This window comes from Culex pipiens, chromosome 2, assembly GCF_016801865.2.
Source record: "Culex pipiens pallens isolate TS chromosome 2, TS_CPP_V2, whole genome shotgun sequence".
NCBI lineage: Eukaryota > Metazoa > Arthropoda > Insecta > Diptera > Culicidae > Culex > Culex pipiens.
The window spans coordinates 161,581,350-161,595,988 of record NC_068938.1 but is presented as its reverse complement, the minus strand read 5'-3'; the positions used below and the strand labels follow the sequence as shown (position 1 = coordinate 161,595,988).

At 36.8% G+C, this 14,639-nt stretch overlaps 2 protein-coding genes across 5 annotated transcripts in view; both read right to left on the bottom strand.

The window, feature by feature from the left end:
* LOC128093113 (probable enoyl-CoA hydratase, mitochondrial) overlaps nucleotides 1–14,639 on the bottom strand; it is a 204,992-nt gene that overhangs the window by 97,700 nt on the left and 92,653 nt on the right. The window lies entirely within an intron of this gene.
* LOC128093107 (protein Teyrha-meyrha-like) overlaps nucleotides 1–14,639 on the bottom strand; it is a 40,936-nt gene that overhangs the window by 24,507 nt on the left and 1,790 nt on the right. For 2 of the 4 annotated variants that reach the window (XR_008212247.1, XM_052708816.1), the window contains exons 2-4: nucleotides 11,000–11,233; nucleotides 10,715–10,925; nucleotides 8,383–8,421 (exon numbers count right to left, since the gene is read on the bottom strand). Coding sequence is in view for 3 of the 4 variants with exons in the window: in XM_052708816.1 (XP_052564776.1) it covers nucleotides 8,383–8,421; nucleotides 10,715–10,925; nucleotides 11,000–11,233 (484 nt within the window). In the remaining variant the exon portion in view is untranslated. The remainder of the gene's footprint in view (nucleotides 1–8,382; nucleotides 8,422–10,714; nucleotides 10,926–10,999; nucleotides 11,234–14,639) is intronic. The other 2 variants (XM_052708817.1, XM_052708818.1) reach the window with 2 other exon arrangements.

Here is a 14,639-nt window from a genome sequence, read left to right as displayed (position 1 = left end):
GTCATAACCTACAACTTTGCTGAAGACACCAAACCAAACAGAAAATTTCTTTTTAAGATTTAGATTTTCGAATATTTTTATAGCACCCTTAAATATGCGTGGAGTTAAAAATTATGCAAATTTGCTTTTTCAACAAAAGGAGTATGTACAAAGTTTGAAACAAGCAAACAAATAAATAATTTATAGTCGATTTGAGAAAACGTTGAGAATTGTTCTTGTAACTTTAAATGGCAAAAACTTAATAAAAAAAAAAATGAAATGCCTTATTGTAAAACTTAGAAATCCGTAAAAAGTTTGCATTGTTTATGGAATTTTATTTGCAAAAAAAGGGTTTAGAACCTTTAAAAAACTATATGCAAATATTTGGTTTAGTGAAATTTATATTTTTTTAAACTGTGTTGTTTTGAAATGTTTAAAATAATTGAAATAGCAAAAATATAAAGTAGTTTTCTAAAGTTAATTTAATTTCAAGTAGCCAAGCCTTTTTTCAGTCCACGATTCCAACAATCAAATTCAAAAACAATAACACTCGTTCACAAAAGAGCTACAATTGATCTGCTTCTAAAACGATAGAGTCATCTCCCCAGCAAAATCAGTCCGAAACTCCTTCATTCGAACAACAGTCCCACACACTCCGCACCACGTCAATAAATCAAACAATACAGCACTCATAAAATAATCGATGTCATCCCCTAACCCCTGAGGTTATTACATTTTTACACATCCGACCAGCCAGCAAGCAGCCGCCGCTTGTTAGCAGCAGCCGGCTGGCAGATTCTAGACCTGAAGCCCCGAGGGAAAAATCAAAGAGACAACACCACGGCAGTGGCGCTGACTGCGAAGAGGTTATGGTGAGATGCTACAATGTTCACAATTGTCAACCGTTGGAGAGTCGTGAACGAGGAAAAAAAAACAAATTTATGAATTTGTTTTGTGCTAATTGAAATTGGAAAACCGCATTCTCTCTCCCGAGTTCGAGCTCTCAACGGAACATGGGAAGACCCTTAGAAACAGAAGCCAACCCCTGGTAATTTGTCAATTAGACCATTGTTAAAAATCACTCCGGAATCGCTGCAGCTACCTTTGTAGTCCTTCAGCTTACAGGGGGAGGGGACTGTTCATCAACGGGCAAAAGCAAACGCTGCCGAAAAGATCATAAAAACGGAAATTTGTCCTTTCATGTTTCGGAACGAGCGTACGGGAAAATCGAGTAATGAATGACTTTTTATTTTATTATATTTTTGTTGATCAATTCATTCCGGTGAGCTCTCGTTTTCATTGCACAGTTATTGTGTGTGTGCTCATTGAAAGCAGAGTCAGAGCTCAAGTATCTGTGCTGTGAGCGTGTGTCTTTTGGCAAGCTGCACTCAGAGGGTAGTTACACTGTCGGGACAATTCAGTGTGGTAACCGAAGACTAGCCCTTGAAAGTGAGAGTTAACACGCGTGCGGCTTTTCAGGAGGTTTTCCTGAATAGCTGCTTTTTTAGATTGTTCTGAAAAGGTGGGCAGAGCTGAACTTAAGCTGTCGAGAGTTGCTTCAAAAGAGGATCAAAGCTGTTCAAAGAGATTCAGTGGGTGGAATATGATTCAGTGACTTCAAAGATTCCGGACTTTGAGTACTTGTTGAATAATTACTGAATTTTAAACACTAACTAATGTAAAGACACACTATTTTCTCTTCACGAAGCAATTTTAACCAGAAGGGCAACGATCACCATTCCGTCGCAGTCGTGTTAACTTGTCGCACGTGCATTTTGGGCCAAATTGAGTAAGAGCGTCATGTTGTGCAGCTCACAATGCCTCACCTTTTGACCTTCACAGAACATTCGATTTCAATCCCGAGATATTTAATAAAAACCGAAAAAACTCCGTGCATTGTTGTCACTTTTCATATAAAAGAAGCTTCAAGCCTAAGAGATTTCAGGTCAGAACGCGTTTGACACAAGTACGAGCTCGACTACCGTAAACATTTGCAATCATAACACAGACGAACGGACATGACACCAGGAACAAATTTTTTTGAAGCAAACTATCACTTGCGCCATCTACATTCAAGTTGTCAAAATAGCATCGCGCGATTACGCATGATTTCTCAAAATGTCTTATGCAATAATTAATTAAAACATTTAGCATTAGTATGATGCTAGAAACAGTTTTTTGCCATTAAGTTTGTCTTTATGATTCTATGTAATTTATCATGAATACTTAATTTGCCGAAAATTGATAGAAATGGTATTTTTAAAATAAATTCATACGCCATTTCAAAAAATGCCCATGAATTGTTTACGTTTTAAACCACGTGGCGCAAATTTTTTGACATAAGCGATCTCGCTTGCGCAGATTTTCGCCAAGAAGAAGTAAAAGAAAACCTGCTTCACTTTTTGAAACTCCGTGTCATGTCCGTTCGTCCGTGATCATAACTCGGGACTCCAGCCATCAAATTCAACCAAACTTCAGGACAATGCACAGAATGGTCAACCAAACTTGTTTGTTATTGTTTACATTGCGTGCTCTTATTATTGTTTATTCAAGGTCAAAAATTAAATCGCGTTTTTCTCGAAACGTCAAAAAGCACCTTGCCACAAGTTAGCACGACAGCGTCGACTTGCTGTGTTGGTCTTGAACTCCTGATCTACCGCTTACGAGGTGGATGCGTTACCACAGAGCTACATTGCTCGTTCAGGGATTGATGGTCCTCTAGCAAAAACCCTTACTTTTAATCGTAACCATTAGCAGAACCAAACCTCATTCATTCCTAAACCACAATTTCCCACCATCACACCTTGGCGTTCGTTCCAACGTGACGTGTTGTTGACGTTCTGACCCGTTTGAATTCCCGAGGACCGGTAACCGGTCAACTTCCCGACAGCTCATCCAGCATCCCATCGGTAGCGAGCGATGCAGAGAGTAAAATTATATTTATTACTCGCCCATAATCATATCATAATCGCCCGGCACTCCACGCCACGGTCCCAGGCACGAAACCCGCTTCTCGGCAATCGACACACTCTCGTTCGGGACTGAACGATTGAAGAATTACAACCGACTGTGCGCTGGATTCCGGTTTGCGACGTACAGGACTTCTGGACGTGCTCTTCTCGACGCTGTTGGGTTGACTTCACCTGGTTGGTCACACTGCTCACCACTACCGACCGGCAACACTGGCTGGATGATGAGTGTGTGCTGATAATCACGAAGGATGATAACTTGCTCGAGTAATTTACGCGTTGTCCTCTGTTCAAAAGTGTCTGTGAGTACGCCAAACGAATTTGTAATACGGTTGACGATTTCAACCAGGGGGGGAAACCGCGCCAGCCCTCTTCCTCTTCCAACGTGCAAAAATTGGCAGAGAAGTGATGCCAATAAGTGTGACGCACGGTTGCATGCCCGTTTGATGTGGTTTGATGGGACAAGGGGACACGACATCAACGCACATATGACAGAGAGCGCGAACGGCAGGGGTTCTGCCGAGGACGATCAATCTAGTTTTGAGCATTTTATTATTTTCCTGTTCGATAAATTGAAAAATGTTCACCCTCACGCGTGTCGTCATCGGCTTTAAAGTGTGTCCTCGGGGACATACCCGAAAAGCGCAGACGACTAATGGTGGTGGATTTTCCAGAGTGAAGCAATTTTCAAGGTGGTTTGATGTGCGAAATGTTGTTTGAAGAGGGGGACATTCGAGGTGACATCACCGACTAATCAACAGTTTAGGGATCAGTGTGTCAGCACGTCATTTATCATACGTGGGGAGCGATAGGAGCAATATATATTTGATTGGTTTATTCAATTTACCTACATTTTATGCGTGTAATATATTTTGGAGGCATAAAAATGTCGGCCAAATCTAAATTTATGTCACTGTATCACATATTCTTGAATCAGAAGCTCAAGTTAGAAACGCAATTCGAGGTGAATCTCAAGCTGTTCATGAATCACATTGCTAAATCTGGCTAAGTTACAAAAGCTAACACCCAGTTCAAGAAATTCTCACATTGTTTGTTGCTCTAAGCTCGCCATACCGCACACATCAGCCACAGAGTCCACTATACCTCAGCGGTTCAGTTTCAGCAACCATCAAAGAAGTTGACGATGGACGGAACAAAAACTGCGTAAATTAGATCGCACTTAACCTCCCAGGAACGGTCCACTCAACCGTATTGTAAACATACACACCAATATGACAACGACCCGGACTCGACGCCATATGGTTGCAGCTGGAAATTCCGATGGGGTTATGTTTGGATTGTGGCATTGTTTAAAATTTTCTAAATTCTCCTCTAAACAATGCCGAGCTCATGATAGGGTATTTGATTCTAAGTTCGAATTCCTTCTATGTTCTTTGCCCCCTTCTTTGTATCTAAGACGCTGAAGGCATGACAGTGAGCAAGAGAGCAATTCTCTCAATTGTTTCTTTGCTCTTACTCTCTGTTTTGCTCTAATTTTGGTGTTTTCGACATTCACAAACAACTATTTTGTTCAAATTTTAGTGAACTTTCAAGTATTGCAACATCAACCCTACATCGACGGTCCTGTTTGCTTTCCACTCGCAGTTTTCAGTCCAAAAGTGAGTCGGTTCAACTTTCGTAACAATGAACGCTTATTTTTAGAACACTTTCCGCCCAAGATCACCCCGAGGTTCATAACTTGCCGCGTTCAGTAACGTGTAGAATTCAATACTCAAATTCAACTGAAGCGCCGAAACCGGTGAAGAGTTGCCAGTTCACGACTCGTTCAAGTCTGCAAATCAAGTGCGCAATAAAACTTTACAGCCGTGAAGCGCTCTAATGAGCCCTGTCAAAAGCGTGCTAATTCCAAAAATTGCCTCAATCACACTAAAACTATGGATGTGGCCCATTCATTTGTGCGAAATAATAACAATAATCGGGGGGCTTGGCCAGCCGTCCTCGTCATGGCGTTTGCGGCTAGCTAATTTTATGGCTGCGAATATGCACAATTCCGGTTAGATGCAATTTCTAATTTAATCAGCAATTAATTAGCTTTAATTGAAGCAATAATCCACACTATAACCATATTGCCTGCTGGTAGCGCACAGGATTGTGAACCGGGGCCGGGGCTCGAAACTATTTACGGTCGCTTACCGTTTTACAATCGTTGCGGTAACATGCCGAAAGGGCTCTTTAACTGCCGGTTAGGCGAAAGATAAACAAATCACGGTGAGCGGTCGATTGTCTCTGAATCTGGCGGGAAACTGTGACGCTCGATGACTTTTGGCGTTAACTGTAGAGTTATCGAGCCGCTTGAAGATTGCACACAATTAAACGGTTCAGTTATGAGGATCGCTTACGTGTCATGATCTGAATTGCAATTGGCTTCATTCTTTACTCAAATTCCTATCATTTTCTTTAAATGTAAGCTACCGAAATTTCGTTCGTCGCTTTTCTCAATTTGAGAATGTTAAAAAATGGATGGTTGATTATTACCTCTATTCGTATAATTTTGCCTAAATTAATATGTAAAAAAGTGAAATTCAAGCTGATATAAATTTTACTAGTTGCTGATGTAATATTACACATTTCCTCTTACATCAACAACTGGCAATTTACTGAATTATGCTTGATATAGACTTAAAAGCATTATAATGGTATTTCAACAGAATTCGTGTGTGATCTTAAAAAGAATGTACTCACTAACAAAACTCATTGTAATATGTATTACATCTGGAAATATTGACAGATTTTGTGTCAGAAAAGATGTGCATATTTACATCTTCATAAAAAAAAAACGGAATCGACGTAACACCTTATAATGTGGCCCTCCTAAACCTTGCGGTTTCGTCAACGGATCCACAGGCGTGTATCGTTCTTTTTGCGACAAGACTCCGCCTCCCGGGTCTCCTAAGTGTGAAGGTATGGCACGGGGAGAGGGCACCGAATACCTATATTAACACTTAGAATTTTTGCGTCTGCCTCGGGATTCGAACCGGCGACCTCTGGATTGTGAGTCCAGTGCGCGGTCCGATTGATCCACACAGGCAGACACTTACATCTTCATATGAGGTTTTTATTACCTAAAAAAGACGTAATACTCAATCATTAAATTGTACAGCCTTCCAAAATTAAACTTTGTAGGATCTAAGGTTTTAGACAATATATTATTTGAGAACCTTTATCAAGGGCTAATGATGTTTAAAGATTTCGTGGAATACGCGTATTCAGTAATTTACTTTTCATTTAATTATGTGTTGTTGATGTATTAAATTTGTAATAAAAAAAGGCATATTTGCAAGTCCTTTTTTCCTGACGTGATTAGGCTTTAGCTAATATTTTTTGAAGTTTATGTCGCCTCCCTCCCAATGTTCATGATCGGCCTGAAAATCAGGAGGCAAAAATATTTTTTCATGCAACATTAAAATGTAAATGTAAATAGAGCTGTAACAAGTTTAAATGAATTTTCATGCGTTGATTGATTTTTTTTTGCTGAAATTTCAATGTACAAAATGGAAAAAACTAGGATATTTTGAGAAGGAATAATTAAAAAAAATTGTTCTGGTGTGTATCTCATTTAACAAAGCTTTTTTCATTGATATTTTACTTCCTTGGTTTGCAGAGTCGAGGGAAGTAAACATTAAAAAAATATTTGCAATTTTGCACAAATCCTAATCACAGAGAAGTAAAACAATATGGTGAAAACACTAATTAATTACGAAATAACTATTTTGCTGAAAGTCATTTAAATAGTTCAGTACATTTTATAAATGTTATGTCATTTTTTCTTACATACTTTTATGTCAGAAAAAAAAAATTTCCATCTAAAAATTTGTAAATTTACCGCTTTTCTGTTGTAATGCCGCTTTTTCAGTCTCAATTGAGGTAATATTACATCATCAAAGAAGAAATATTAAACCTTTAAATTTTACATTTTCCAAGTTTACACAATTTTTTACTTTGTAAGAGAATTAAAGAGGTTGATACATTTGAGTAATTTTATCAATAAGAAATTAGAAATTTTAAAGATTTGTTTCAAATTAAGTCACATTTAAAAAAAGATAAGCACTCTGATATTACATCTGGGAATAAGTAGGTACACACAAAAATAAAAAAAATAAGAAGGTTCACATTTTGTGTAAATTTACTTCTTTTCTTATGTTAGCCACTTGTTTGTTTGAATTGAGATAATATTGCATCATGGAAGAGGTAATATAAAACCTTTAAATTTCACACAATTTTCTACTTTGTAGCTAAACTAAAATTATTTCAACATTACGTCACAGAAAAATACATTAATACAAGTCTCGTAGCTTTAATATGTAACGAAATTTTATTAAAAGTTTAAAATCATTAAATCTAGATTAAATTTTCAAAACAACCTATCCCTCATGGGTTTCCTATGCAGATAGGGCCTTTTGAAAATTTAATGGAGAAATTATGACTAATAATGACAATCAGTTCCAAAAAGTCTACAAGGGTTTACCAAAGCTAGAAAATAAGGTTGGAGTGTAGAAACAGATTTTTCAAATGTAAACTAATCATATGTTTACACCCAAAGTTAATTGTTTACTAAACCCCATGTCATAAGAATACATGATGGAAGACACCACTTAGAAAACGATTCAATTCCGTTGTTTCCATTCACGGCTTGTTTACATGTTTATCCCTCTCCAAAGATCTCTTTGGTCCGCTGCTGCTACTTGGACTTGAACAAAGCATCTCACATCACACATTTCACAAAAGTACCCGTTTTTCCAAGCGACTTTTCCTTTGTGAAACTGATAGTTTATTTTCACTGCTAGTACACCACTTTTGAATCGGATCGTGTGTGTGTTCACCAACCGAGGTAACCGTTTCGAAACATCAACAAGATCTTGGAATGTTATGGAGATGTAGATTGGTTTTACGGTTGAAAGACGACGCGATGATCCATCACACCGGAACCCTGAAGCTGAAACCAAAGAGGTATGCAACCATTTGGTCGATGGAATAATTAAATAATCGCCTCCGCCGCCGAGATCTATTTGGGTAATCTTTATGACCTGACGAGGCCACCTCCGCCACCGTCGGATCATTCAATGATACATCATTTGCTTACGAGTCGAGGAACGTTTGAATTTTCCGGGGCCTCGCAGCAAGATATATGGCACCTTGTATGGTTATAAATTTTCCCCCAGTGGCGGACGCGAACCGCGCTTTTCCAAAGATTGTCGGTCCAAACGCCAAGAATTGTTTTCGGAGTGGTGGTGAAAAATCTTAAGAATCCATTAGGACGGGAATGTTAATTTAAACAATGCCTAGGTTTTCGTGGTCTTTTCTTGTGGGACGTGGTGATGATCCCTTTGGTTTGTTTCGGCAAAGTGGTGAGCGGTGAACATCAATCGAGATGGTTTGGGGAAAAAGTAAATGAATGAAAAATCGTTTTAGTTACCTTGTCTCTTCAAGCATTCATAGAACTTTTGTGCCGTAACTAGAAAGATAGAAAATTGATCTGATTACAAATAGTGAAAACGGTGGAGACGCATGGTGGTAAGGTATGAAACCATGGTTATGTTGATCAAATTTGGTAGTTGATTTCTAATCAATTGAATATTTGCAATTCCAATTTTTCTCATAGGATTTCTAAAAACAGGACTCGTTGTTTTAAAGTATTCAAATAATTTATTTTAAAATAACAGCATGATGCCAAATAAGTTAGAACAAAACAAATTTATTATTTTTCCCAATCGACTTCCGTGTATAAATTTTGAAAAAAAACATGCGTCTCCACCATCATTTTATTTGATATCAGATTTTTCTATGAACAATTTTTTCCTCAATTCGTAATGCTATTATTAAATTCTAAATTGTTTTAAATTAAGTTATTTGTTGCAGACATGAAAGAAAAGAAATTCATTAAAAATAAGGAATAAATCTAGCTAAAATTAAAATCAAACAATGGATTCCGATAAATTAACTAATTATTAATGCACTAGTAAATTTTGTTTAGTTATTTTAACACTGGAACGCCCAACGCATGTCCAACTAACACGGACGCCCAAGCCTCCCAAAAAAGTTGGAACGGTAACTTCAACTCGCTGGTTCTCGGGCATAACTCACCCAATCGAGACGATTATTTTTTCCAGGGATTTGTAAGAATGTCTAGATGATCCCAAAATTTTGCAGAACTTGATTTGAACAAATCTGTAATTTCTGCGACCGAAAATATCGTTCCAACTTTTTCAAAAAACTGCCTCCGCGGAATTTTTGGCGAATTTTTTTTTACACGCGAAAAAAAAAGTTGGAACGATGTTTTTGATCGCAAAAATTACAGATTTGATCAAATTGAGTTCTGCAAAGTTCTAGGATCAACTAGACACCCTAACAAATCACTAGAAAAAAAGAATCGTATTGATTGGGTGAGTTATGCCCGAGAACCAGCGAGTTGAAGTTACCGTTCCAACTTTTTTGGAGCCTTGGGCGTTGGAATGTTAACTAGGAAAATAAAATAAAATGTTACTTTTACCCCACTTTGAAGGATAATATATACAGAAACAGATTACAACATAAATTTAAATAATATTTTTTACGTTCATTATCATGAATTGTTACAGTACGAAAAAATATTAAAATTGAAGATTAATTTAAATCTGCTGATTTTTTTCAAACATTTGAGAATTTGGGTAAAAATTATGTTTTTTTGTGTAAATAATATGATATCGAAAGATCTTTAAAATCGGAAATTAATTTGTTTATCCTCAATTTATTTTAAAAATTGTATCTTTATCGCTGCATGCAGTCATCGGGGAACGTCAAATAAAAAAAACCTCGGGTTCAGCAAGCATTTCACTTTAAGTTGGAGATGAACAATCTCAAGCATATTTGAAATTGATTTGTAATTGCATTGAAAAACATTTGTTCCCAAATTCACGCATTCGTTATATCGAGAACCCAAGAAGAAATTGTTCAATTTCTTATTGCGAACTTCGAACAAATTTAAATCTACAGCACGTAAACGTTTGTTCATGGGTTTGTGAATTACTTTTTTGCGCGTATGGCTTTCTCTGAATTGTCTGAATTGGACCAAGCTGCAACAATTCAAAGTTAGAAAATAAAGTTGTTAACTGGATTTACAAGACATTTAAATAAATTTAGAAAAATCTCATAAAAGTTATCCCATTGAAGCATCGTTCCCTTTTTCCCACATTTCCATCTTTTGCCCTCTATTCCCAATAGATTCATCTCCTCCCGGTTTTAAGTGCGGCCGAAAAATTTACGACTATTTGGATGTTTCCCGACCCTAATTGTGACACCCGGGGAACCCTTTTTCGAGAATTCCTTCTTCGCCTACACTTCTTCCGAAATTCGATTCCCAAAATCATAACTCAATCCCGACCCAAAGTCAGCTCTCAAAAACATCTCACTACGACGGGTCAGAGAGCATGAGAATTTTCCCTGGCCAAAGTGCTGATGCATGTTCCGCGGCGTCGAGCACGCGCCTGCAGTGGCCACATATGGGACCGCCGCCACCACCTTTTTTTCCGGAACAGGGAACAATTCCGGATGAAAAATGGTGCTAACAGATTTCCAGTGAAATGTGGCACGCTTCGGCAATAATAATAAAAATTAATTATCACTTTCTTTATTTCGGTAGCTCGGAGAAGGTCTTGTAGTGGGCGAAAGCTCTTAAAGCCGATTTATGCCGACTCATTAGGTTCGCGGAGTTCCCTCTCGCCCCCGGGGGAAATTGGTGTTCTAATTGAGAATAGCAAAGCACTACTCACGTCTGAAGCCAGGTGTTTCCGGACTTCGTTCCGGGCTGCAAACGCCGCGATCCCGATCGCGGTCGCCCTCTTCGCTGGTCTGTCCCTCCATGGACTCATCCTTGGCGGGTGGGGACAACGAGGCGCACGCTGGACTGGACGAGTCCGACGTCCGGAAGGACTCGGAACCGGTGCTACCGCCGCCAAACAGCAGTCCCTTGGAAAAGATATTCTAACATCACTGGTCGTAATCACTCTGGTGGGTTCACTTCCGGGGACACTTCCCCCCGAGGAATCTTTGCTTACTTGGTCGATCCCGAAGCCGAGACATTTGGGCGGGGCGAAGGCTGACTGGAGGGGCAGATTGGACGGGAACGGCTTGACGAACGCTCCACCACCGCCGAACGGGCTCGTACCGGAGGCCGTCGAAACGGCCGGGTTCAGCGGGTGGTGCAGAAAGTGCGGCTGGAAGCCGTGCAGCAAGTGGGCCCCGTAGCCACTCATTAGCGAAAGATGGTGCAGGTCTTTGGCGTCGGGAAGCTATTTCGGTGAGGATTTTCGAGGAAAACGGGAGGGTTATGATTGATTCGATAGGATGACGTAGTGGCGCTTTGGGGTGGTTGCGGTTTGAAGAAGGCAGTAGCAGTTCGCGGTGTGAAATGGAGCAATCTGGTGCCACTGGGTGACAAATGATGGTGTCCCAATTTGTTTGTTTGGGATAACTTTGGGAAGTTATTGATGCTGCGAAACGGTTTCATTGACTTTTCAATACTTTATGTTTAGGTAGGATCATAGCAGCAAATCTTTCCTCACACATTTTTCTTTGTGACACAAATTTAAAAATGCCTCTCATTAAATCTAACTTTTTTTAGGAAAAATGTTCGCAAGTAGGTATGTGATAAGTTAATTTTGCGAGCATTTCAGGGCATGATCTGGACACATTGAATCCTATTAAACTTCAAAGCCAGAGCATACACTTCTTCCGCAATTGATTTTGAGATTCGGGTTCAGCACATGCCATGAAAGGCCTGCAAAATTAACTCATTCTGGTACATCCTAACTACTTACGGACATTTTACAAAAAAAAAAAAAAAAAAAACAGAAACATCTTTCTGTAAAAAGTAATTTGACATTTTTTTACTGAATTTTAAATTTAAATTTTTTAAAGTTTTTTTTTTCAAATTTTGTCACAAAAATGTGGATAGTTTTATAAAAAAAGGCTTGGTAAATGTTAAAATAAGATTGTTTTAACTCAGATTACATATCACAGTTACTAAGTTGATTTGATTGATTGATTTTTGTAGCTTAAAAATATCGATGTAATGTTCATCGTTCTTATTCTCTTATTAATAGTTTGTAGAAAATCTGAAATGTTCTACGTTTCCTATTGATTTGACATTTTTTCTTGTTAATAGGGTTATTTTTGTCACAATAAACTTTTCTTTGTGATTTTCCACTTTTTATTTTAATTTGTATCAATCTGGTTGAGTTTTGTTTTCTTCAATTTTTTTTAATTTTTCTATATTCAATCAAACCACAAGCTTGTATGTTGCAACAAATTGCGTTTAACAAATTTTGATAGAAAACAAAGGAACAACTCTTTCAAGAATAATTAGTTGTACTTGGAAAAAAATCGGTATTGAATTTATTGAAATTTTTTTGATATTTTTTTGCAATAAAATCTTGAACAAGTGTTCGACATTGAAAATCGTAATGTTAAAAAATTGAAAATTTTCTTGGCTTTTTCTTTCCTATGATTCTTTTGATTGGCTTTATCTCAGTAAGTCCATTCTTTATAGTTTAAAAAAACGTAAATTTGAAATTTATTGGTCTCTGTGAATAAATAAATATAGCATGTTGACGGTTTTTTTTCAAATCGGAAAAAAAGTTGGTTTTGGTTTGATTTTTCGAGATTACCAAAAAAATGTCCACGTGGTTTATGGATGGTCTCTTTGTGATTATTTTTTAAATTGGTAGTTCTAAACCTGGTATACAACCTCTAATCATTGTCTTGTGTCTATTTATGTTTTTCTAATTGACTTTTTTACACTTACATAGAATAGAAATGCTTTCAAATTAAGGATAAAACAAAAATTAATGCATACTAACTTATTACTAAGTCCATTGTGCTTGTCGAGGGATCTGAGGGACAAAAACTTAAATTTGTACCAGACTTATTTTTACATAAAGTTGAATAAATCATTTAACAATTTTCAAACACGGATAAGCCAAACAAGAAAAAAATGTTTAGCCGTTTTGGCCAAATCACATAAGAAAATGAAATATGTTATCGTCAAATTAAAGATTATTAAAGAAAGATTCCAAAGCTTATTGAAGATTTAAAAAAATGTTAAACCCTTTCAGGACTGAATTAAAAAAAAAAATTGTTTAGGTTAATGATGGGAAAATGATTCTAATGACCATACGAAAATTTAAGGCTAGTTTTGGAAATTTTGATTTTTGGGTAGGCCTGAAAGGGTTAAAATATTTCTGCTATATACATATAGAATATTTTTAATGTTTAATCAATAATATGAGATGCTTTCAATGAGTTAGGGAGCTATTTATTTTTATATTTGTTTGAAAATTGAAAAAAAATCTGAAATAGCAACCCTATAAAAAAATATGTGTTTTCATAATTGTTTTTTAAGATAGAAAAAAGATATAAATGTTTGCTCTCAATTACTCTCAATAACATTAATTACTTTTTTTTTAAAAGAATGAAATTGTATGTTACACTTTTAATAATATACAAAAATATTGTTGAAATGAAACTTGAACAATTTAAATCTCAACGCCGAAAGTGATTGTTTAAATGACAAGTAAACCACAAAATAAAATAAAAATAAAATTAAAATTTGTTTTGCCCTTTAAATTTGAAAAGATGCAATTAAGTTTTGAAAAATTAGGTCTTGATTCATTCATTATATTTTTTAATGGTTCTATTTAAGCTAAGGGGATACATACATGTAAATCGACAAAAAAAGTAAGAGGTTGTTGTGAGCATACACTCCTTTTTTTAAATCTGTTTTCAGGGCATTCAACTATACATTTTCATCTATCATCAAAACAAATTTGAAGACATTTGGTTGTATCATTGCCGAGATATAGCTAATTGAAGTTAGCAGTTTCAAAAAACGGGTGCCACGATATCTTAACACAGCCTTGACCATATCGGCTCAAAATTTTAGTGAATACTCGTTAAACCGACCCGGTGTGCATAACGAAACAGATTTTTAAAAAACTTATTAAAAAAAGATAAAAATATGTTCATGTTTTTTAGATAAAAAATTGTCGGGCTTCGTTATGCACACGGGATATGTCTTGAGAGTCTACACCCAAAATTTTGCCAATTTGGTCCATCCCATCTCGAGATATCGTGGCACCCGTAAATCAACTCGGTGTTTTGAGTAAAACGCTCAGATAGTTTGACAGTCCGCTCTGCGCACGGCAAAACGTTGAGCTTAAAATCGTCTCTAACTCAGTTTAATCATTAAATATCTTCATGAAACTTTCAGGAGAGATTGAAAATCATCGTATTAGTGGATTCAATAAATTTTCTGTGATATGAAATTTTGTGATTTTCTACATGTATGTTATCCCTTAATTGCAAAAAAACGCATTATACTAATCTATTCTAGCATCATATTTAATGTGAATTTACACATAATTGCATAGACCATTTGATTAAATTAAATATAATAAAACAAAAATAAATTAGAACCGTATTTTTTTGTTTGCCCATTATTGTGACCTACGCCGTAGGGCTTTTGTTAATTTGATTTGGTTAACCGCGGTGGATTTTCTTGAAATAATTCGAACTGTTAAAAATCCACCAAAGCATCTACCACATTGAACGCACAAAAAGCTGTGGTAGAAAAGTATCCACCGGTAGATGCTTTGGTGGATTTTTGACAGTTCGAATTATTTCAAGAAAATCCACCGC